At 30.9% G+C, this 25,003-nt stretch overlaps 2 protein-coding genes, 1 non-coding gene and 1 pseudogene across 17 annotated transcripts in view; 2 read left to right on the top strand and 2 right to left on the bottom strand.

The window, feature by feature from the left end:
* The first annotated feature begins 7,652 nt into the window (after positions 1-7,652).
* LOC121173726 (anoctamin-like protein At1g73020) lies at positions 7,653-15,385 on the top strand. 9 transcript variants are annotated; one of them, XR_005889043.1, is made up of 13 exons: positions 7,653-7,758; positions 7,832-7,885; positions 7,958-9,652; positions 10,519-10,574; positions 10,803-10,958; positions 11,172-11,472; positions 11,657-11,739; positions 11,859-11,966; positions 12,153-12,311; positions 13,341-13,393; positions 13,578-13,614; positions 13,817-13,930; positions 14,126-14,660. XR_005889043.1 is itself a non-coding variant. In XM_041010502.1 (11 exons), the coding sequence occupies exons 6-11, from the start codon at positions 11,686-11,688 to the stop codon at positions 14,203-14,205; spliced, it is 519 nt and encodes a 172-aa protein (XP_040866436.1). In that variant the 5' UTR covers positions 7,653-7,758; positions 7,832-7,885; positions 7,958-8,978; positions 9,492-9,652; positions 10,519-11,472; positions 11,657-11,685; the 3' UTR covers positions 14,206-14,660. The 9 variants fall into 9 exon arrangements, 3 of the variants coding, with proteins under 3 accessions (XP_040866436.1, XP_040866435.1, XP_040866437.1); XR_005889041.1 differs by having other exon boundaries at positions 12,153-12,333; XR_005889040.1 differs by having other exon boundaries at positions 12,153-12,333; positions 13,341-13,456.
* LOC112999805 (uncharacterized) lies at positions 14,769-15,264 on the bottom strand (annotated as a pseudogene).
* A 2,276-nt stretch (positions 15,386-17,661) lies between the features above and the next one.
* LOC100795233 (TMV resistance protein N) overlaps positions 17,662-25,003 on the top strand; it is a 93,516-nt gene continuing 86,174 nt past the window's right edge. The window contains exons 1-6 of one of the 7 annotated variants that reach the window (XR_005888908.1): positions 17,852-18,378; positions 18,839-19,952; positions 20,141-20,428; positions 20,578-21,378; positions 21,463-21,837; positions 24,220-24,533. Coding sequence is in view for 4 of the 7 variants with exons in the window: in NM_001371839.1 (NP_001358768.1) it covers positions 17,906-18,378; positions 18,839-19,952; positions 20,141-20,428; positions 20,578-21,378; positions 21,463-21,615 (2,829 nt within the window). In the remaining 3 variants the exon portion in view is untranslated. Of the gene's footprint in view, positions 18,379-18,838; positions 19,953-20,140; positions 20,429-20,577; positions 21,379-21,462; positions 21,936-23,915; positions 24,534-25,003 lie in introns of those variants that run through there. The other 6 variants (XR_005888909.1, XR_005888910.1, NM_001371839.1 and 3 more) reach the window with 6 other exon arrangements.
* Positions 19,040-19,152, bottom strand: MIR5668 (microRNA MIR5668). The gene has a single exon (NR_048904.1). It is a non-coding gene; the product is annotated as a microRNA MIR5668 (primary transcript).

The raw sequence follows: 25,003 nt of genomic DNA, 5'->3' as shown, positions 1-25,003 counted from the left end.
CATTCCTCTGAATGTACTTTTTTTAAAGAACTAAAAGAAAGGAGTTTTATGCAAATGAATAAAAAACCAAATAATTACATCAGATGGAGCAATGTCTATTGCATAGTCAATCACCATCCAATACTAATAAAGATACGAGAGCAAAAATTTAAATAAAAAAATATGCAAAAATGGGTTTTTCAATTGATATTTGATCATTTCCGTAGGATAGAGCTAGAGAAAGGTTAATTTAGATGAGAGAGCGCTTGAAACGTTAGGCAGAGAAAGCAAGAAAGAAGAAGGGCCTTGGTCTTTCACTCTTTCAAGAAAGCTCTATGTTTTATTACTTTTTTAAAAAATGTTATTTTAAATTGGTTAAAAAAATACTATAAAGCTTTTAAAAAATGACAGTGGGCAAATATTGTCTTCTGCAAGAAATGATGAGATTCTTTTCTAAATTGTTGTATTTTTATATTTTTTTAATTGTTACATATTTATTATTTTAATTTTATTTATAATACAAATAAAATAATATTTCAAGTTCAAATAGAAAAATATAAAAAAATATTAATATGTAGAGTCAGTTGTAGACTCAATATTATGTTAAGTAATTACGCATCTGATTGAATTTTTATATAAAATATTAAATTTATGTAATATTATAGATTTTATAATATTAAGATTAAGAACTCGGTTAAATAATCGTTTATTGGAATTAATCCAAGTGCGTGGGAGGCCTTTGCCCTATGTATAGAATTCATAACTCATTCGTACGTGCAGACTAGCGAGGATTTGCTGAGGTTAACAAATTGATTAAGTGAGCTAGTGTTTTATGCAACTTTAACCGAAATCCTTGAACCGTGAATGCGCATGAATCGTTCTGTTACGTTTTGTTTATGTATGATGAGACATAAAAATCATAAAAACATAAAATATATATAATAATCACTCTTAATTGATTAAAAAAATACAATAATGATTATTTTCTCTTTGAATTCACTCCAACACTCAATCACAGCCAACACATGCATAAATACAATTCAGACAAACAACACTCACTTATTTTCGTTGTATCAATAAACACAAATTGTGACTTTGTTTTTTGTAAAAAAAAAAATTAAAAAAACAGTAAAAAAAACAAAAAAGAAAATGAAAAAAAAAAATACATTGTACGACCTATTGAGCTCTCAAGGAATGTCCATTAGGTCAAAAGAAACAACACAATGCATAAAAGAGTAAAAGAGAAAGGTCTTGACAGATATAGCGACATAGATCCCAAAAAGAAGAAAGGGATTGTAACATCCCATTTTCTGTAAACTAATTTAAAAAAATAATTTTTATTTATAAATAAATAGAGTTAAAAAAATGATGAGATTCTATAAATAAATAAATAAGGAGATATAATTATTAATTTAAATAATGATTTGAGAGAAAATAAAAAGGGTTTGATAGAGAATAAAATAGAGTTTATTTTATAAAATAATAAATAAATAAATAAATAGAGTAAACCTAGTTATAAATAGTGTTAGGTCAGTTTTCACACTGACGCTGTCTCTTCCTTCCCTCATTCTCGTTTTTTCCCTTCTCCTCTCAAAATCCTTTCTTTTTTCCCGCAGCCCACCAAACCTGTCTCAGAAAAACGATGATCTCGGACTCATTCACCGTTGGATCGTCGTGAAATTTGAGCACCACGTTAGCAACCAAATTCCGAGAATTCTCACCGTTGGGAATTTCGATATCATGTCTGAACTGAGAGAAATACCCTTCGAATTGTAGCCTTTTTCTTTCCCGCAAAAACCCAGAGCTGTCTTGGTAAAATTATGATCCCGGTTTCGTTAACCGTTGGATTGTTGTAAAATTTGGATATGTTGTTCGAAATTCAATTGTGCACGCTTTGACCGTTGGGATTTGTGAGATGATGTTCGTGGAGAGAGAAAAAGGAATTTCATGAAGATAGTCCAAATTGAGGCTTCAATCCCTTCTACGTTTCTCTGACGTTTGGAAACTGGAGGAATCTTAGGGAACCGCTAGAGATGCTGCTATCGTTGTCTGAAGACACGTGAGTCCGCTTAGAGGTAAGGGATGAGTTATTCACAGTTGGGGATTAGTGAGAACATGTGTAGGGATCCTTAGAGGATTAAATTGGGGTTTTGTTTTGGGATGTTTGTTAAATTGCAATTTTTCCTTTATGATTATAAATAAAATATTGATGTCCTAATGAAAATTGCTTGATAAATTGTGCTCTTGATATTTGTATATTTCGACCTATGATTTTGATATAATTGTGTAATATTATTTGAGGGGTTTTAGTCCTCATGTTGTGATAGTCTTTATTATAAATTGTTATATTGAGGATATGAAATGATGATTCAAATTGTGAGTATGTGATGAATTGTAGAATAACATGTTGCTTTGAGATTATAATATTGTTATTGAGATTGAGTATAAGTGTAAAGTTGAACATGTGTTAATTTGTGAGATACGTGTAAACATGTGATGGTGGATTTAAGCTATGAATTGTACAATAACCCGACCAGCGTTATCTTGAGAAAAGCGTTGATGCGCAGTGTTAAAGAGAAAATGTAGGTTTCCTATTTAGGAACCAGTGTTAAATCGTAGTGCTATGGTGTTGAACGTGTTTAAAACACGAGTGTAAGGTCGTGGGTATTGTATAATTCATGAGTAGTGTCTGCATGCAAAAATTATTTTAGGGGTTGGACCTGAATCAGGAGGGAGAGGCCCTGACGGACTCTTCGGAGTGTAGACCTTGGGGGTCATCGGGTTTGAGTGCTCCTTTAAGCCTATGCTGATCCCATATGGTTTGAGCATTCTCGCAAAACATCGTGACCCTGACTGGTCTCCCTATGATCTTACTTAGTGAGAGTGACATGACAAACCCATGGTGTGGTGTGTCTTGTTATGTACTCCTAAGCGCCCCAGGGTGGTTTTTCACTGACATGGTACCACATTGCATATAGGATTGAGTCTTAGCATAACTGTTGCATATGCTTGCTAATTGATGCGTTATTATATCTTGATCGGAGTGTGAGATTATTGTGTAATGTGATTGATGATTGAAAAGTGAATTTTGAATGATGAAGTGGTGAAGTTACGTGAGCTATGTTTAAGCAAGTGGTATCTCATTTATATAATATGTATATTTAATTGTCTTGTTTCTCTATTAGCTAGGAATGTGATAACTCACTTTCTGTTTGTTGTTGTGTTTGGATCCTGTGATGATTTTGAACTTGTGTTCGGGGGAGCAGAAAATAGGTGGATGACTATGAAGAATCTCATGCTAGAGGACACGGAAACACAACGCTCTGATAGGATGTGACATTAGGATATATGTTCTATATTAATTGTATGAAGCTTAGACGACCTTGTTGAGTCGAGAATACTTTATTATTTATTTGGACAAGTTTGAATATGATGTAAAAGAAAATGAATGTGAACATTTTTCCCCTTTGAAAGACTTGTAAAAAAATGTTTTAAAAATACTTTTAATTAATATTTGAATTTTTTATTCCTTATTAGTATATATGTGAGGGGTAGAAGGTGTCATAGGGACCAACAAAGAAGTGATATTTGGTAGCACTGTCAGAGAAAGGAAGGGTTCCAAGGTATCCCTCATTCCTTCAGTGTCTCATATTCTTTTTTCCTCTTCTCTCCTTGGCTCTCTCTTACTTCTTCTCCTTCATTCTTTTCATTTTTCCTTGTGTAGTCCACTATTTGGTTTGTTTCATCTCGGCGGAGGGTGTCTTGGCCGCCGACGAGATTCATATAGGTCGACACTGTTGATTTTCTTGTGCTTTATTTTATTTCGTTGTTAGTGGTTTGTGTTTCCTCCATTTGTTATATTTTTGTTTGCGTTCCCTGTGCCTTTATCGTGCCGTCGTCATCCCCATGGCAGCCTTGCGCTGCCAGGCCTTGCACTGGTGGTGCCAGAGAGGCTAATCACCCTCCGCAGTGATGACTCCTTTCCCGCACCGTTTAGAGGGCTTAGACATTTAGGGTTTTCCAACTCTATTGGCTAATTACGGGTTGGGCTGGGTCACCCTAATCCGATTCCAACCCTAGCAAAAAAGAATATATTGTTGTTTACATCCCCTTTTTAACACATGTACCTTTTTTTTCATTTTGTGCCTAGTCTAATTTTGTGAAGTCTAAAATAAAATAGAAACCACTATCTGCCCCCTTATTTAACACATGCACTTTTTTTTTTTCATTTTGGGAATAGCCTAATTTTACGAAGTCTGAAATAAAATGAAAACCGCTATTTACAATATAAAATAAATTTGTTATCTACACCCCCATTTTTAACACATGCACATATTTTCTATTTTGGGCTTAGGTCATTTTTGTGAAGTCTGAAGTAAAATTAAATTGATGGTTACACTCCCTCCTTTATATATCTACCCCTACCACTTAGGTTGGTGACTAGGCTCGCCATGTCATGTTGGGTCTCGAACTGATTGGCGGTGCTTCCATAAAGTGTGAGTAAATTTTATAAATGTCATGTTGGGTCTCCAACTTGCTTCCATAAAGTTTATCACAAAATCAAAATCTTTCAAAAAGAAAAATCAACCAACACACAAGTTCTTTTTCTACAAAGAACTACGTAAGTTTTATTTTCTCATTGCACCTGGGAATATGTAAGAGTGAGGGTAAATCCCTAGTCGACCCAAAAAAACAAAAATTAAAATCTCTTCTATTTCTAAAAATAAAAATTTGATTTCCTTTTCTAAAAAAAAATATAATTCATGTTTTCAAGGGATGATAAATAATCAAAAGTCACTTTATTTTTTAGCACACTCAATTAAATATTATCGTTTTCATGACAGATGTGCGAGGTGCAAAACCTTTCCCGTGCGTAAACGATTTCCGAATCCTTTTTCTCCAATCGTAGATCTACCATCCCTTATCCTTTCTGGTTTTTCCGACATTTTCTTTAAATACACGTTGGTGGCGACTCACCAATTTTTTTTTTTGGGAAAGAATTTATCTGATTTATCTATTTTTTTATTTCGTCGTCATGTTGTTACTTACGTGATGACAGATAGTGACTCCACTGTGGACTGGTTACAGAGTTTAACCATTTGATCGAGTGTGTAATTTTATCATGACTTTTTCTTCGTTTATTTTTTCTTTTATCTTTTCGATGTTCTCTTGTTCGTTATCGTTTCATTTTGCTACTAGATGAATTTTTTTTATCAATTATTAATATAAATCCACCTTATAGCTTTGATCTAACATAGTTAAATCCTCATTTTTGTTGATGATCAATAACATATTCAAGTATCATTTTTCATACATAAAAATAAAAATAAAGAATAAAATAAATGATATTATAATAAAAAGAATAAGAAGAACATAGAAAGTATACTAGAATAAAATTGGGTGGATATTTACAATTCATTGAAGTAGAGTTTATATAGAAAATGAAATCATCAATTTGATAATAAACGGCGAAAATGATCATATAATTTTAATTATAACTAATGATTATAAATAGTATTTATTTTAAAAATAATTTCATTATTAAAAGCTTTAAACAATAGTAAATTCTCATAAAAAACCAAGTAAGAAAAAGCTAGAAACGAACAATATATTATGTTATATTAATATATAATAATAATAATAATAATAATAGTAGTAAAAGTAATAATGTATACTGTTTTATTATATATAATAATAATGACTTAGACAATTTTAGTATACATTATTTAGCAGTATATTATATTATAAATATTTTTAGTTATTTTGTGAAATATATACTTGAATGTACATTATTTTTAAAAAAAATATAATTAAGCATAGTCAAATATTGTTTAATTTATTATTGATGTGAAGATTATTATTTAAAATAGTCTCAAAACTATATAATTAGGGTTAATTCCTTTAAATGACTATAGATGAACTTAATTAAAAATTATATTTTACAAATAAATTAATTTAAATTTCAGATTTATTTATTTTACATAAAATTCAATCCTAAAGCTCATTTGTGTATATATAACGGTTTGATATTAATCTTGTTTAATATGATTCAATAGTATTACAATATATATAACCGTTAAAATAATCTAAAATATAATTAATTTTTTTATCATAGAGCAAAAGGTTATTTTAAAAAACATAATTTAAAATTAAAAAATATTGTTAACTTTATCATACCATAAATTTTGTAACCTATATTTTTATATATAACTATTTTTATATAAAAGTGAAGACAACAATATTTATTATTTAATTATTACATTTATAGTTTTTTTAAAAATTAGTTTACAAAATAAAGTTTACAATAAAAATAATGTAAAAACTCTTATATTTATACTAACTATTAGTATTCTATCATCAGTTTACATTTATCTAATTAGTTATAATTTAAATAATTAACATTGAATATAAATATAAATATTTTTAATTTTAATTATATATATATATATATATATATATATATCTAATTTTAATTTTTTTTATTTTTATATTATATTATTTTATAATTTTAAAGTCATGAATTTAATATATTATTATTTTCAGAAATATATTTTAAAGTAACTAATTATAAAAATAAATAAATTATGCATAGATAATAATATTAAATTAGTGTAAAATTTTACATTTATTTTATTTAATAATTTTTCTTTTATATTAATTCAATATGTAAAATTAAATAGTAGAAATAATTTAAATTGTTATTAACATGAAAAATTATTGATGTTATTAAAATATTTCAATAGTTGTTGATCCGTACTACTTTAAATTAGTATAATGACAAAATATAAAATGTTTTTCTTCCTCTAAATCACTAATTTTAAGAACGCAATAACGGAATATATGTAGGATGTTCTTCTTTCATATCACTAATTTTACTTACATGCTAGCATGATATTAAAAAAAATTCAAATTTTATATACTGATAGATAGCCAAACATACACATTTCAAAAACATGAATTACTTTAGCATATATCAAATATAAACCACTATCTAATTATAACCAGTTGCACCTTAAGACATCAGTTGTGTTGTAATTTATCCAAAATATTTATGAAGTTTGATTTATCCAAAATCGAATAGAAAGAATTTGTTATTAAAAACAAAATCACTATCAACTACCAATAATTCAGTGGAAAAAAAAAGAGTCTACTTAATTAACTTCCACTACAAAAAAAAAAAAAAACCTATGCCTACAAACACTTTTATCTACATGTTTAATTTAGTGTAGGTAAAACTTAGGAAAAACATTTACCTACAAATACTTATGGTAGGTAAAATCAAAGACATATACCTTAATTGTTTGGTGTAAGAAAAACTCAATAAAAAAAAAAATCAACCTACAAATAGTGAGTGTATGTAAAATCTCCTTGCACCTGTAGTCATTTGGTGTGGGTAAAATTCCAAAAAAAACATATACCTACACTCAATTAATGTAAGTAAAATCATAAAGACTTCTACATATAAATGGTGAGTGTAGGTAAAATTTCAAAAAACTTATACATACAACTACTTGGTGTAGATAAAACTATTCTTATTATATAAAAAAATTATTTTTTATAAAAAATTTATATGATAATATTTTTCTTGACACATTAAATGTCTTTTGACACATTACAATACAACCACAACCATATTTTTTTTGTAATATAAAAGTTTTCTAACTCACCAGCAATTTAAAACCATGACATGAATAAAAAGATTAACTTCTATAGAAATTTTTTAAAGGTATTTCAAAGGTATTTCTTGATCTCCATTACGACACAGACGACGGCTTCGAAGTGCGCCTCTTTCTCCATAACTCATCTTTCTCCCTATTCATTTTCCAATTCATTCATTCTTCCGCTATTGCAGGTTTTTCAATTCCAGCTCTATTCCCTCTCTTCCGTTCCACCTCATCAACAAAAGGTTTCAATTCCTCTCCTAAATTTTCATATATTTATTTCCTAGACTCTGATTCTCTTCTTAAATTTTGCATAGATTTTCGGAGCCGAACAAGATACTCCAGTGGTCAATGACTCTGATCTCGTCGCCATTTCTGACAAACTACGACTAGTCTCGGTCAACGACTCCGAACCGGAACCAAGCGCTGCCGATTTGTTGAAATCCGATGAGGAATTGGCCAGACTCTTGCAGGTTTCAGTGTTTCACCTAAGAATTTGTGTTCGGTATAATCGATTTTGGAAATGGAGTGAATTTCTGTATTTATTTCTAGTTTCAACTTTATTTTTATTTTCACTTTGTGTGTGTGTGCATGCATTATTATATCTGTACAGGCAGAGGAGGAAGCGCTAATGTTGCAGTAGTATGTGGCAAGCCAAAATCCTCGAGAATTTGATAGTGGAGTACGGCCCTACTAGTCAAGTCCTCATGTTGCAGCAGTATGGGCTATATTTTTTTGCGTGAGTATGAAATTTGTGAGTAAAAATGGTTGTAACAAGCCAAGTGTGAAAGAACGCGAATTCAACTTAGTTTGTCATTCATTTGATGAATAGGAATAAGTCTCCATATATTTTTCTGTAACTTCCTTTCATGAAACTTATATATATTTTGTTTGTGCAAATCTTTTGCATCCATGAACGCCATCACATACATAATAATACATACAAATGTGTTCCCTATTCATTGTTGTAACTGAAAAGACATAGAAATAGCTTTATCACCATAGAGGATTTCAAATTTCTATATAAACATGGAATAAATACTGTGAGGATACCAGTTGGGTGGTGGATTGCTTATAATCCTGATGCTCCGAGTCCATTTATTGGAGGAAGTCTTGAAGCTCTAGATAATGCATTTTCACGGGCACAATAGTTTTTGATTTTGCAGCATTATCTTCAAGGTTTATAGCACAATTGGAACTTTGTTTTTCCTTCTAACAAAAAATATGCCTAATTATCATGTTGCAGGGAATATGATATTAAATGCATAATTGACTTTCATGCTGTTCTTGGTTCCCAGAATGGGATGGAGCATAGTGCAAGCAGAGATGGATTTACAGGCTAGCCAACTTCTCCTAATTACATTTCCGACTCATTATATGTTATTGAATTTTTAGTTTCTAGGTATGTTTTAAATGCGCAAACATATTCTAAGATTGTTCGTATCATCTAATATCTAATAACTAATTCTTCTAAATGCGCACACATCTTAACTATGGTTTTTCCTTCTACAATGCAACCTATTCAAACTATTGAAATATAATTCTTTTGATATAAAGGTGGATGAATTGGACAAAGCAATTTTTATAGCCTCTAAAGATCCTTCTTTGTATGGCATTGATGAAGTGGAGGTTAAAAACCAGAGGAAGTGGACCAGTGATACTCGCACCCAGGTATCTATAACATGTAGAACTTGAGTAAGAGTTAGGAGAATCACTGGTCCACTTCCTCATAACATAACAATCCCTTCTCTCTCTCTCTCTCTCTCTCTCTCTCTCTCTCTCTCTCTCTCTCTCTCTCTCTCTATTTTTTTGTCTGTATGGTGCTTGTGAATAATTGTAATACATTATTAGGTGAGCACAACAAAGAAAGCAGTGCAACCTGAAAAAGGCTTAAACAATGCTAGTCTAAATGGGATGCACAAGGAATTAATGAGGCTTCCTAGAATGATTGATATCAAAAAGTGTTGTAGAATGATTGAGCTTACTCAAGGCTGTTACGACATGACATGTTGGTAAGATATCAAAAAGTGTTGATTATTTTTCTATTTATTTTATTAAATGGTCAACTATGAATTCTATTATGCAGTCAAACTATTGTATTGAAAGTGGAACAAAATATTATAGAAATTTACATGTTAAGAAGTGAGGGAGGGATCTGCCTATTTAAAACGGTGTTGCATTCTGTTTTCTTCCTTGTTTGTTCATGGTTTCTCGTTTCATTTTATGATTATGTGTGAAGAACTTCTATACTCTAAAAAGGTAAAATGAAATTGTCTGTACTCTGTAGGCCTTAATTAAATTTCAGGTTGAGTGTTAGATCATTTGAAATTTAAATGTATTTTTACCTTCAACTAGATAAAGTCCCTGACAAGTGTCTAAGTGATAATATTAAACTCAAGAGAGAGAGAGAGAGATTGGCTGGTGATATGATCCCACTAAATGATAATGTCAAAGCTCAGGGGAGATAAAGTAAATAGAATAACTTGGCTTGAACATAATTATATTAATAACCTATGTGTGTCTGTGTAATTTAGACCTCAGTATTAGTTTCAGATTGCTCTATAATTTATTTTGTGTAATCTTATGATATGATGCTGAAGATTCAAACTGACTTGTTTCTCTAGGTAACTAGAAGGTACTGGATGCTAAAATGGTATATATTGGGATACAGTTTTGTCATCCAAAATTGGAAAATCCTAATGAAGGCTTTAGAATAGCAAAATTGAGTTCTGCCATGAATTTGTAGAAGGGATTGTTATGTTATGAGATTATCTGCTATTTGGGTTATATTGATTTTTAGAATTTCTATTGGAGTAGGACAAGTAACATGTGGGTCTGTAATGGGCTATGCATTAAAGTTGTAAGTTTTTTGTTTTAGGCTTACTAAACAGAAAGTGCTAAGCAAAGGGACTTGCAGACAAGTGGATGAGGACTGTAAGTTGAATCACGGTTATATGATAACATTAATGTTTTCCGGAACCCAAATTTCATGAAAGTTTTGCATTTTTTTTTTAAATTAACTTAGTCATCATCAGTTATCACAAATTTCTTTTGTTGCTTCAATCTTAACTATCCATGTGTTTTACTGATGTGTTTGTTCATTAGTTATTACCACATAAGGTTCATGAATAACTTTATCTTTGGAATTCACTGAACAAGCAGCTTGAGCTCAATTTTTGGTGGCATCTTTGTGTTGCCTAAGGAAATTGCTATATATGCTTCCACTCTAGGGATAACACAAATTCAAGCACACCAAAGATCACCTTTGTTCTAGGAGATGTGGATTTGAAGACATTATTGGCTCTTTTGGCTTTCATGGTGTGCTACTCTTGGTTTTGCTAATCCTTTTCCAAAGATTCCTTTTTTTTATATTATCTATTCTCACTGAGTCACCTACTGCTATGTAAATGTGTATTATTTACTGCTAATTTATTCCATTCTCCTTTACCCGTTACTTTTCTACTTTTCTCCCTTTCTTTAGTTTGGGGCTTTTCCTTTAAAATAGTGGAGTAAAAGAAAACATCTTTCCAGGTGTTGGAAAACTTGGTAGAAAATTCATTGCCTTATCTCAGGTATAGCTATAAAAAGTACAGGGTTCGGTAAGCCTTTTCATCCCTTGGACATGGACTATGCTGGGTTTATTTTGTTAACCATGTTACCTGTTACCAATATACAATAGCTAATTTATCTTTTATTTCTCAAGACACAAGAAGAATGAGAAAGGAGAAGCAAGAGAAAAGTTCCAATTTACTTCTAGAGTACAAAAAGAATACCTGAAGCCCCTCTTACTCTGCTAGCATTGGTGAGGAGCTTGAAGATGGGCTATTTGATGGTACTTCCAAATTCATTATACTTTTAAATTGTATATGATTTTTAATTAATTCTTGAACATATGGAATATAAGTAGTTGCATTTAGATATACATATGTGTGTGGCATTCTAAACTAAAAAGGCTTGATTTCTCATCATGTTTGAGAAGCGTCCCAAGACTGACATTGTCCTAACCTGTTTTGCAGATTTCTTAGAATTGGCATTGCAGTTTGGAATGATTTTGATGTTTGCTTGCGCATTCCCACCTGCATTTGCTTTTGCTGCTGTGGTATAAATGCTTTTATCTACCTCCCTTTTTTGCACTTGCTTTCACTATTGCTATAAATGCTCTTTAATTCATTTTGGGCTTTTATAAAATATTACATCGTTGACAACTTACTTGATCAGAACAACCTTATGGAGATCAGGACAGATGCATTGAAGCTGCTAGTAATTTTGAGGCGGCATGTTCCTCGTGCCGCTGCAACAGTAGGAGTCTGGCTTAACATATTTCAGGTATTTATTTATATATACAGACTTTGGAAGGTGCTTGTCAATTATTTTTGATAATCCACTTCATATTAATTATAAATTGGAAAACATGTTCACCAAATAACCAACTATATGAAAGATTTCTACACCATGAATTATACACTTGATTTGTATACAACTCTAATTTGAGAACATTTTTTCATTTTGTAGTTTCTTATACTGATGTCTATATGCACCAACTGTGCTATTTTAGCATGGCTATATGATGAGGAGGGAAAATGGAAAATAGAGCCTGGACTTGCAACAATTTTAATCATGGAGCATGTCCTCTTGTTGACTAAGTTTGGTTTCTCTCGCTTCTTTCCTGAGGTGATTGTTTTGCTTCCCAAAAGTAAGTGTATGTTTGAAAATACTTTTAAAACTCTATTGGTTGTAAGGCTGTTTCCATATTCATATTCATTTTTATATAATGTAGGTACCAAACATTCTCCATAAGCGAGTCTAGTGCGTAGTTTGTAGTTTGTTAAATGAAAGTGCCTGACTTGTTCTAATTTTTTTTACATTCAATTTTTTTAATAAAATAACTATTATTTAACCACAAATCATAACTTATATAATTTTTTATGATAATTAGAACTATTTTATATTAATATTCAATCACAATTCATCAATTATATTTTTTTCTAAAATTATACTATAGGTTATGCAATTTATACCTAGTAATTAATTGAAATCATATACAATATGAATATTTTTGTTTATTTGACAATAATATGGATAAAATTTTATACATGTAATATAACAATTTTCAGCACAAAATATTGAATCGTGTAATATAAAATTTTAATCATGTAATATAACAGATATCACAGTATAAGAATCATTGTTTATTTATGTGTGTTCCCATTATAATACTATTATTTAAGAAACTAGATCAATAGCTCACCGTTGATTTGCATTGTTAGGAGTGGACAAACTAGATCAACAGCTCACCAACTAGATTTATTCAGCCTCTATTAGCTTATTTATTTATTTGTTATATAACTAAAATTTATGATATTTATATAACTTAATAATTATAAATTAATATAACATAACAGTTTTATACATACTATATTAAATTTACTATTAGCTTATTTATTTGTAATGTGTGAATTTTTTTGTTTTGTTAATTAATATAAATTGATTTTCAGGTGTACCATATAACTACTATTGAGCAAACTGAGACAATGTTATACTTTTGCTTAATTTTAATAAAAAATGTTAATTAAATAAAATAAATATATTTTAATATTTAATATTAGGACCATGGTTGTAGCATTTATTGGTCAACAGGATTTATATAATTATGATGGTTTTATGATATTTTTAGAGATCTAAAGCCAATTTTTTTATTAGTGTTTGGGCCACAAGAGCAAAATCTACGTTCTCAAGGTGGAAGCGGCAATATGGTAATTGTTGTCCTTTGCAGACATGGAATTTTGTTTGAGCATATCATAATTGTCCTTACCCAGGTGATGAGAGGCTTGCAAATTTGGGAAGAAAAAAATACTATAAAATTTATCTAGTTTGAAGCGAAAGTTTCCATGCCCCTCTGATACCTAAATTAATTTCCTGTAATTTCATATCTTGCAGATTTTCAAGAGTGGACCACTTTTCATATCTTCCAAAGGTATGTTTTCTTCCACTAGTTTACATATTTTCTTCCAAGAAACCAAACATTTATGTAATTTGTAGTAACCAGTAAGAGCAGATTTGATGTGTCTTTTCTTCTGTGTTATACATGATAGTCCTAACTCTTACCTAAATGTATAAAGCCAAAGGCAAAGGAGAAATGGATGCTGTAGACTGATAGTTTTCTTTCCCTTTTACAGAATAAATCACTCTCTTTTGCATCTTTGCAAACCTCTCCTCCATTATGAAAACCTATAGAAATCATATAGAATTTATAAAATACACTAACTCCACAATGCAATTCCTCTTTACAGGTACCTTTCTTCTTGAACTTAACTCCTCATACCTTCAAAGTTTCATGTTTTTGTTCATTTTCTTTTTACTCTTTTCCTTGAGATGAATTAGTTGGTATTATGAGAACTATATCTCTTTTTCTAGTTTGTGAATTTTAATTAATTAAAGTGTATAATCACAAATTAGGCTAACAAAAATTTAATTGTATGTAGCAGGTTGTTGTAACTTTTCAAAGGCCATGTTGCAGCAGATCTCTAACTTTGTGCAGCATAGTAACAAGTTCATGTATATTTAATTAAAAATTATAATCAACAAAGAGTGTAATTAGGAACTAGTTTTATTATTATTATATAACATTTACCTACAGAAGACCGTAGGTACAAGTAAACTGACTTTTACCTACAGTTAGAGATTATATGTATAAATTAATATTTTTTACCTACACATAGTGATAGTTAAATTTGACTGTAGGTAAAAATATATCCGTAGGTAAAGCCTATAGTGACAGACTATTAGTTGTCACTATATACCCCCTCAAAGTTGACATAAAAAACGTCTGTAGGACAAAGTCCTTTATACATCTATCTACAGATTTTGGACTTCTAGTGATAGATTTTAACTGTAGGTAAAAGTCATTTTCCTTGTAGTCTCTTTATATTACTAGAACCTATCGAAAACAGGCCGATGAACTTTTTGATGTTTGCAAATGCATGATTCAAATGAATGATTAATTGATAGTAAAAGTAACCATACTCTACATCTTGTCAAAGTAATTTGACATAATTAAGAATCAAATAGTAGTACTATATAAATTCTTATACCAACAAATTTTGCATTCAAACCCAAAGCAAGCTATAGCTATGATGATTTGTAATACATCACAGGTTTATTGGAATTCAAATCCCACATGCATGCCTCCTTCCTTGAGATACTCAAGATACCTTGCAAATTCAGACCTTGCTGTTGTTTTCTTTTTCCATCGAAGAGCCAAGAAGCTTAGAAGTGGGTGACTCTTCTTATCCCTATTATTATCACTGACCTTCTTTGTGGGGTTTCTCTTTTGATTGATGTCCCCATAGTTGGAATCCAGAGCCATTTTTCTTGAAGAATTGGATCCATGAGAAGGCAAACTAGTGCTCCTCTTGAACCCCTCATGCTAAAGTGCAGTAGTGGCAGATTCTTTACCTAATATTTCATACCCCCTCCAAGTAGTCATTGATCTAAAGGTTGGATCTTGTTGTGTGTGAAAGACAAGATTTTGAATCTTTGTTGATATATTGAGTGTAATTAAAGAGGTGGAGGAAAAGGGTTGCTGGGGATTATAGATGAGATAAATTGGAGGATAGCACAACATAGTGTGGGGCTTTAGATATGCATCTTTGGGGTCAAGTTTGGTTATGTAGTAGACTTTGGTCCTTCATGTGTTTCTCAATTATTTACTAATAATGGTTACTGCACCGTGTGATTTGGAACCATTCAGTTTTTGCAACTTTTGTTGACTATTTCTATTCTGCCGTACCCACAATTATAAAAATTTTGTCCAATTATTAAGTTGTTAAGTACTAAGTTTCCTCTTCCACGAAGGTGGATAAAAAGCTCTCTCTCCCCGCTAATATTTGAAAACGACATTTTTTTTATGCCAATTTGATTTTCTCAGTCAAATTTGTCTCTCGGCTATCGCACCAAAGGATTTTAAAAATTTTAAATATTTCAATTGAAATTCTTTTATTTTTAAAATTGTGTTTGGACAAAAAAATTAAAATTATGAGGGTAGAAGAAAATGAATGCAAAGAGAAGAGAAAATATGGTTAGGATGCTTTCAAGGAGAAGAATACTTATGTGACATGAAAAGTCGTAGGAAAATCGAGACACTGCATACACCACCACACCCTGACCATGACATTCAATCAACGACATAAAACATGATTCAGGCCTTCATCATCGTTGAGCATCTCTGCTGCAAAATGAGATTTTGGAAATTTTCATGTAAAAGAGAAGATAAAAGTTATAAAAAGAGAATTTCAATTTTTCATCTTTTATGAGAAAATTAAAATTTCACAATTTTAGTGGTTTAAAATTCTGTTTTAAAATTCCAAAAATTTAAATTCTTTATAGAAAAACATCCAAACATTGAGTTTTAGATTAAAATAATTTAATTTTTTTATTAAATTACTTTTTTTAATTAAAATTCTTTATAAAACACACTCTAATAGTATATCCATCTTTTAAAATTGTAATGTCTGCAAAATGATGCATTGACACAATTTAATAATTGGTGAGTAGAAAATTTAAGTTTGAACGAGGCAAATAGTTCTATAAAAATGTTAATGAATTGGTCTTGCTTTCTAACCGCGACTTTGTGTAAATTAATCTGAACAACTAATACCAGTTCATGTAGATTGTGTGATTTCGTAATTGTTTTTTTTTTTATACCTATAGAATATTTATGATATATGAACGTTTGAAGATCGAATCAGTAAAAAATAATCTATATATCCTTGTTCATTTGTGGAGGCAAAGTGGCACAACTGCTCAACGAACAAGAAATGCTTTTAACAAAATTTAACTTTTTACAACTCCAGCTGCTTATACGTCCTGTGTCCAAAGCAAAGTGTTCCCTGTATATATAAAAGGAGAGATCAAGTTCCTCAAGAGCAATAAATAATTTTTTTCTTGTCTGTCAACTTAAAATATTTTTTTATATAAAAAACTGATTATTTACCATATTGTTTCATATTTTCTTCTCATGAATTAAACAAGTCTTAGCCCCCTCTATTAGAATTCTTCTCCTGCCAATGAATAAAATCTCTCCCCTCTCCTTTAAACAACACATGCAGTGCACGACTTTCTTTCGTATACCCTATAAGAATAAGTCTTTACCCTTTAGCATTTCTATTAAATTATTTTTCAAAGCTGTTATCATGAAAAATAGTCACTATTTTTGGCCTAGATCAAGAATATCACAAATGGTTTTATTTTAAAATTTTACGACTCTGAAGGAAAATTGTATTATATTGTCTCCGCTAAAAATTAAGACAAAATGAGAAATAGTGATGATGCATTCGCAATGTGCTGATAATTTTCATGTTGACTTGGCTATTTCATGTTCTAAGCATGACAAATAAACCATGTTCGATACAAGCACTGTTAATCCACCACAGTGGAAAATATAAATTCGCGTTTGTAACTTGTATTTACCCTTCATAAAAACTAAATAAAAAATATATATAAGAAAAAAATCAAAGAAAATTAAAAGGGACAAAAATTACCTTAGAAAAATAATATGAAGATCAGAGAATTTGTGTTCTTGTATTTATCCTCCACAGAAGCTTAATAAATAAATAAAAAAAGGCTTAACAATTGACTATTTTAGAAATAAACAACGAAAATGAAATAATATTGTGTATGCGTAGCTAGGTATGTATATTTGAATTAATCAAATTAGATTTTATTTCTATGAGTATTTATAACTCAAATGATAATTTTGATATGAGTATTTTCTTCTTCATAATTATAAATATGTGATATTTTAATATAGAATTGAATTTAGAAGATTCGATGTATGTTTTAATGATTATTTCACAATCATGTGTCATCTTGACGTATCGATCTGAACAAACTTAATAAAAAATGATGAAGCTTAATAGAAGAAGCCCACACCCCAATGTCATCACTCTTCATTTTCTACTAAAGAAATATGTGAAGCTTCATGAAAAAGTCATTTTAAGTTTCGTAGAGACCCAACACCCTAACCATCCAACGACACTGTCAAACCAATTAAGTATACGCGTAGGGCCATAGTGAAAGAAAAAAACATATGAAGCTTCATAGAATACTCTCTTTAAGTTTCGTAGAGATCCTAGGGTCATACTAAAAAAAAAAAAAAAAGATATGAAACTTCACAGAAACGCAATAAGATTAAGGCTATATATAAGTTTGCTTGTTTTATTAGAATGGAGACCGAAAACTCACACAAACCTTTATTCAAAATTCTGATGGCTGTGCGATCATTCTCTTACGATGTGTTCCTCAGCTTCCGAGGGGAAGATACTCGTTATTGTTTCACTGGCAATCTCTACAATGTCCTTCGCGAAAGGGGAATTCACACCTTCATTGATGACGACGAGCTCCAGAAAGGGGACCAAATCACGTCAGCACTTCAGGAAGCAATTGAGAAGTCCAAGATTTTCATCATCGTGCTCTCTGAAAACTACGCATCTTCCTCCTTTTGCTTAAACGAACTCACTCACATCCTTAACTTTACTAAGGGGAAGAATGATCTGTTGGTTTTGCCAGTTTTTTATATAGTGGATCCTTCAGATGTCCGACACCACAGAGGTAGTTTTGGAGAAGCACTGGCTAATCATGAAAAGAAGTTGAATTCTACTAACATGGAGAACCTTGAGACATGGAAGATCGCTCTGCACCAAGTTTCTAACATTTCTGGCTATCATTTCCAACATGATGGGTACGAGACATGGCTATCATTTCCTCACTTTATTTTAAATTCTTTAATTTTGACTTGTCTAATGACACTTTAATGTTCAATTTTAAAGAGATCAAATTATAACCACATAAATAGTAATATGCTCCGGTACGAGACATGGGTTTAGGTACGCATTACGCGGCCTTACCAAGAACTGGTCCTTGGGGATGTATAAAACTAGTACACTATTTATTTTGTTTGAGTTACTGTATACAAATTTCCTCATCGTTTTTGTTCACGAATTGTTTACAAATTTTAAGGAACTAGTTCGAAAACCAATCATGAATTGGTATGCACGAACCAATTCGCGGTTTTATGGTAAAGTGAGCGAATTCTGTAACATAGAATCAAAATACTTGTTAACTTGAGAAAACACCATACATATCAACAGATGGACATGAGGTATTTAGTCTGACTTCAAACAATTTTTTTTATTGAACAGGGACAAATATGAATACAAGTTTATTAAGGAGATAGTTGAATTGGTGTCTAACAAGTTTAATCGTGATCTTTTACATGTTTCGGATGCCCTGGTTGGGCTAGAGTCACCGGTGCTAGAAGTAAAGTCACTTATGGATGTTGGATCTGATGATGTCGTCCAAATGGTGGGGATCCATGGACTTGGCGGAGTGGGTAAAACAACACTTGCTGTCGCAGTCTATAATTCCATTGCTGACCATTTTGAAGCCTCTTGCTTTCTTGAAAATGTGAGAGAAACTTCCAACAAAAAGGGATTACAACATCTCCAAAGCATCCTTCTTTCTAAAACAGTTGGAGAGAAGAAAATTAAGTTAACAAATTGGAGAGAAGGAATTCACATAATAAAGCGTAAGCTCAAGGAAAAGAAGGTTCTTTTGATTCTAGATGATGTTGACGAACAAAAACAGTTACAAGCAATTATTGGCAGCCCTGATTGGTTTGGTGGTGGAAGTAGAGTCATCATCACCACTCGAGATGAACATTTGTTAGCACTTCACAATGTTAAAATAACATATAAGGTGAGAGAGTTGAATGAGAAACATGCTCTTCAATTACTTAGTCAGAAGGCTTTTGAATTGGAAAAAGAAGTTGATCCAAGTTACCATGATATTTTGAATCGAGCGGTAGCTTATGCTTCAGGCCTTCCGTTGGCTTTAGAAGTGATAGGTTCCAACTTATTTGAAAAAAGTATAGAAGAATGGGAATCTGCTCTAAATGGATATGAAAGAATTCCTGATAAAAGCATCTATATGATACTTAAAGTAAGCTATGATGCTTTGAATGAAGATGAGAAAAGTATTTTTCTTGACATTGCTTGTTGCTTCAAAGATTATGAATTGGGAGAGCTCCAAGATATACTTTATGCTCATTATGGTCGTTGTATGAAATATCATATTGGGGTGTTGGTTAAAAAATCTCTCATAAACATTCATTGGTGGGGTAAGCTCATGAGATTACATGACTTGATAGAAGACATGGGTAAAGAAATTGTCCGAAGAGAATCACCAACAGAGCCTGGGAAACGTAGCAGGTTATGGTCCCATGAGGATATAAATCAAGTTTTACACGAAAATAAGGTAAGTAAGATTGATACACTGAATGGTTTGGCTTTCATCTTTAAACGTGGATTATCTCTTTTAGTTAGTACATGCTCTTGTCACAAGTATTTTTTGCTTTATAATATGTACATTTCTTTAAATAGGCATGTTAAAGTCCCAATGTATATTCATGTATTGTGGTTGATTCATGATTTTTGTGTTAAAAGGGGACTAGAAAGATTGAAATCATATGTATGAATTCTTCCTCATTTGGAGAAGAAGTAGAATGGGATGGAGATGCCTTCAAGAAGATGAAAAATCTCAAAACACTAATTATCAAGAGTGATTGTTTTTCCAAAGGTCCCAAACATCTTCCTAATACTTTAAGAGTATTGGAATGGTGGAGATGTCCTTCACAGGATTGGCCACATAATTTTAACCCAAAGCAACTTGCTATATGCAAGTTACCCGATAGTAGCTTTACATCACTCGGGTTGGCCCCATTATTTGAAAAGGCAAGTGTATTGAGTTCACTTCATTGATATTCTATTGTAATAAGTTCACTTTATGGTTATTTGTGTTTTTTTTTTTTTACGTTTTGTAGTAATAATCACTTCTTGTTTATTGATTTACTTCTTTTTTTTATTTCCTTTTTACATTGCAGAGGCTCGTGAATTTGACAAGTTTAATTTTGGACGAGTGTGATAGTTTAACAGAGATACCAGATGTATCTTGTCTCTCAAATTTGGAAAATTTGTCATTTAGAGGGTGTCCGAATTTATTTACAATTCACCATTCAGTTGGTTTATTGGAAAAGCTTAAAATCTTGGATGCTGAATTTTGCCCAGAGCTTAAGAGTTTTCCACCGTTGAAGTTGACCTCTCTCGAATGGCTTGAACTTTCGTATTGTTTCAGTCTCGAGAGTTTTCCTGAAATATTAGGAAAAATGGAAAATATAACAGAACTTCACTTGATTGAATGTCCCATAACAAAACTCCCACCTTCATTTCGAAATCTTACTCGGCTTCAAGTGTTGAGACTGGGACCCGAAACTGCTCCGTTAATGGACTTTGATGCTGCCACCCTCATTTCGAACATCTGCATGATGCCAGAACTATATGATATTTCAGCTAGCAGTTTGCAATGGAAGCTATTGCCTGACGATGTTTTGAAATTGACCTCAGTTGTGTGTTCAAGCATTCAATCTCTTTCTTTGGAACTGTCAGATGAGCTTCTTCCGCTATTTCTCTCATGTTTTGTAAACGTGAGAAATTTAAATCTATCATGGAGTAAATTCACAGTTATTCCCGAATGCATCAAAGAATGCCGCTTTTTAACTACCCTTACTTTGGATTATTGCGATCGTCTCCAAGAAATTAGAGGGATTCCTCCAAACTTGAAAGAATTCTCTGCATTAGGATGCCTAGCTTTGACTTCCTCAAGCATAGGCATGATACTGAATCAGGTAGTGTTTTTTATGCTTTCAATTTGGTCATTGACAGAGTATTTTAATGTTAGCTAAACTTGATCAATTATTTATGACTAACAGGAACTGCACGAGGTCGACTTTAGTTTACCAATACTAAAGATTCCAGAGTGGTTTGAGTGCCAGAGTCGGGAACCATGGAGGATATTCGATTATCACTCATATGTATGTGAAGATTCTTGGGACGAATGCGGAATCCATGTATTGAAAGAGTAAAGCAGCATGGAGGATATTCGATTAACTGATCCTTTTAGAAAAAGAAAAATTTGTAGTTCAGAGATTGCGGTTGGGGAAAAAGCAAAGATTAGTAGGCAGTGAAGTTGTTGAGACACAATTTGTAGAGCAGCAACAACATATGGGTTTTTTCTCACACGTGTGGATGAAAGAGGAATCAAGTTGAGGAGTTGTATGGTATCAAGGCTGATAAAAGACAACACTGTAAGTAGCCCTACTGATTCTTGTTGTCTAGTCAAGTTTGGTTTTAGATATTCTATTTTGCTTTGGATTCAATGAAAATAGATCGAGCATTCCAATCTCTTAATACATTCCTCTGAATCAGTACTCTTTTAAAGAACTAAAAGAAAGGAATTTTATTCAAATGAATCCAAAACCAAATAATTACATCAGATGGAGCAATGTCTATTGCATAGCCAATCACCATCCAATACTAATAAATATACGAGAGCAAAAATTAAAATTAAAATATTAATAAAATTATATATATATATATATATATATATATATATATATATATATATATATATATATATGTGGGTTTTTTAATTGATATTTGATCATTTCCGTAGGATAGAGTAACCAAAGTGAAAGAAAGGTTAATTTAGATGAGAGAGCTTTTGAAACGTGAGGCATAGAAAACAAGAAAGAAGAACGGCCTTGGTCTTTCACTCTTTCCAGAAAGCTCTATCTTTTATTACTTTTTAAAAAATATTATTTTAAATTGGTTTGGTTAAAAAAAATACTGTAAAGCTTTTAAAAAGGAAAGTTGGCAAATATTGTCTCTGTAAGAAATGATGAGATTCTTTTCTAAATTGTAGTATTTTTTATATTTTTTTCAATTGTTATATATTTATTATTTTAATTTTATTTATAATACAAATAAAACAATATTTTGAGTTCAAATAGAAAAATATAAAAAATACTAATACATGGTGTCAATACACATAAAATTGTGTCAAGTAATCATGAATTAGAGTGAATTTTTAGGTAAAATATTTAAATTTATATGCTACTCGATGTATTGCACTTGACCCAAGTGCGCAGTGGAGGCCTTGGCTCCAGATTTTTATTTTTTATTTTTCAATATAAATTCCTTCAAACATATACAGAATTCATAACTTATCCGTGCAGTCTAGAGAGAATTTGCTGAGGCTAACAAATTGATTAAGTGAGCTAGTGTTTTATGCAACTTTAACCGAAAATTGTAATTTTGAAATCCTAAACGTGCAATTAAATAAATTCCTTACCATTTTAAAATTATGGCGGTTAATTTTTAACTTTTAAGTGATATTTATTTGTTTTATATTTTTTTACAAAATATTGTATCCCTTTTTATGGTTTTTATTGAGAAGATAATTGCATTTTTTCATTTTAGATAAGATATTTAAGTATCATTTATTTTTCTTTTTATAATCCATTTGTTATTTTAAAATCTATAAATGACTACATTTGTATTCAAATGATTTGATTAGTTTTTCCTTTATATTGATTTGATAATTACATATTAAAGACAATTTATTAACATCTGTGAATGAGATAAACTTACAAAACTATGTAAGAAATTGATTGCTTAAATTTTTAAGTACATATATCAACAAATATTCTCTTCTATTACTATTTTTATATTCTTTTTTGTTTTTTTTCTTCTTTTTTCTGTTTTGGTCATTGCATTTTACTAACATAATTTATTTTAATCGAGTAAGTTTTTATAACATAATCAATAAGATATTTTTAAAAAAATTATGGTTAAAGTATATACAAATTCTTGTTATAAATCTATAATGATTCTTTGTAACATGTGAAACATTTGTAATCTTAAATATTTTTATAATAAAATATATTTTTTTGTTTTCTATTTAAATATATTTTATATTATATATATTTTTTCACAAACCACAAATATCTTTCACTAAAAGCAATTATTTAATGAAATTGTATTTCTATGACTCAAATTTGAGATCATTGATTAAATTGAGACAATCTTTTTGTCAATTGATTCAAGCACTCTATGGTTTTATATAATATATTCTTTTATCATTTTGGAAAAATACAATTATGAATTTTTTGTATCATATTTTTTGTTAATATATTTGTTAGATAAATTTTAATTTTTCCACAAAAAAGATAAATTTTAATTTCTATAATTTGGGACCCTGTGATTCAAGTCTGATTCGGTCCTTGGTACGTATAATAATAACGCAACACGTAATTCAAGCAGGAAAAAAAGAAACTTTGAAGAGGCAAGTGTACATTAACTAAACATGTGTATACAATTGCAGCTGAGGTAGAAAGGACAAAAGAACACATGCTAAATTGTGAGAACATAGTGTAGAAACTATTGCTTGAAGGTGTGTTTCTTTTTTCCTTCTCCATGCAAAGGCTGTAGCTGAACTGTTGAACCACAATACAAAGGGCATGACAAGGTGGACGTGAGCTTCTCTTAAAGGAGACAAAGCTGGATTAATATATAAGCATTATAATTTGATTACTATATTTGAATGCATTATGAATTTTCAATATAATTTTAAATGCATTGAATAAATATCACCGTGTCTATATATATTGATATGGAACCAAAAGCAGAAAACACAGCATCAGAAACAGAGAAAACGACAACATCATACTTATGGAACCAAGGTGCAAAAAGAAGTAAAGCCCCATAGGAGAATTTCAAAACCATCATACCTCAGAGACTACGTTTAAGGTGGAGGGTAGAATTGGTAGAGCAATCTCAGTGTAATCTTGCTTGGTTGATGCTTGTCTGTCCAGAGGAGACAAGTATAACAAATTTCTGTTATTTTGTAACATTCCTATGAACATAATTCTGTTACTAGGAATACTACAAGTATTTATGTAAATAACAAGCAAGGTGTGAAATAATATTGCCCTTTTACCTATAATTTCTCTTCTTCTTCCTTGTTCTTTTGGAAGTCCTGGCCTTCGAAGCCGGTTTCTGAGACACAGCCTATCATATATCAACTACCCAAATTAATAGTAAAACAAACATCATAATGAAAGAGAGCTCTGTCATAGTGATTATCCCAAGAGGACCAGTTCCAAGCAATGGTCTTTTCCATGATGCAAATCCTAAGAAGCCTACCTTGGTAAGAACAAGAAATTAACATACTTTTGGTTGGTCAAGCATTAAAAATATTAGTGAAATTTCAAAGTGATGAGAAAACAAGGTATAAAATAGTGTAGTATTGTGATTAAAACGTTTTTGCTCCAGGTGAAAATATAAACTGGCTAAAGTGGCTATTAATAAAATTGGAAACGTGTAAATGAGTATAGTTGTCCCTGTGAATGGAAACATGATGCAAATAAATTAGTAATGTAGTTACATTGTACGAAATAAATCTCAATAAAT

This window comes from Glycine max, chromosome 16 (assembly GCF_000004515.6).
Source record: "Glycine max cultivar Williams 82 chromosome 16, Glycine_max_v4.0, whole genome shotgun sequence".
Lineage (NCBI taxonomy): Eukaryota > Viridiplantae > Streptophyta > Magnoliopsida > Fabales > Fabaceae > Glycine > Glycine max.
The sequence above is the reverse complement of the archived record's forward strand: the minus strand, read 5'-3'. Positions and strand labels throughout refer to the sequence as shown.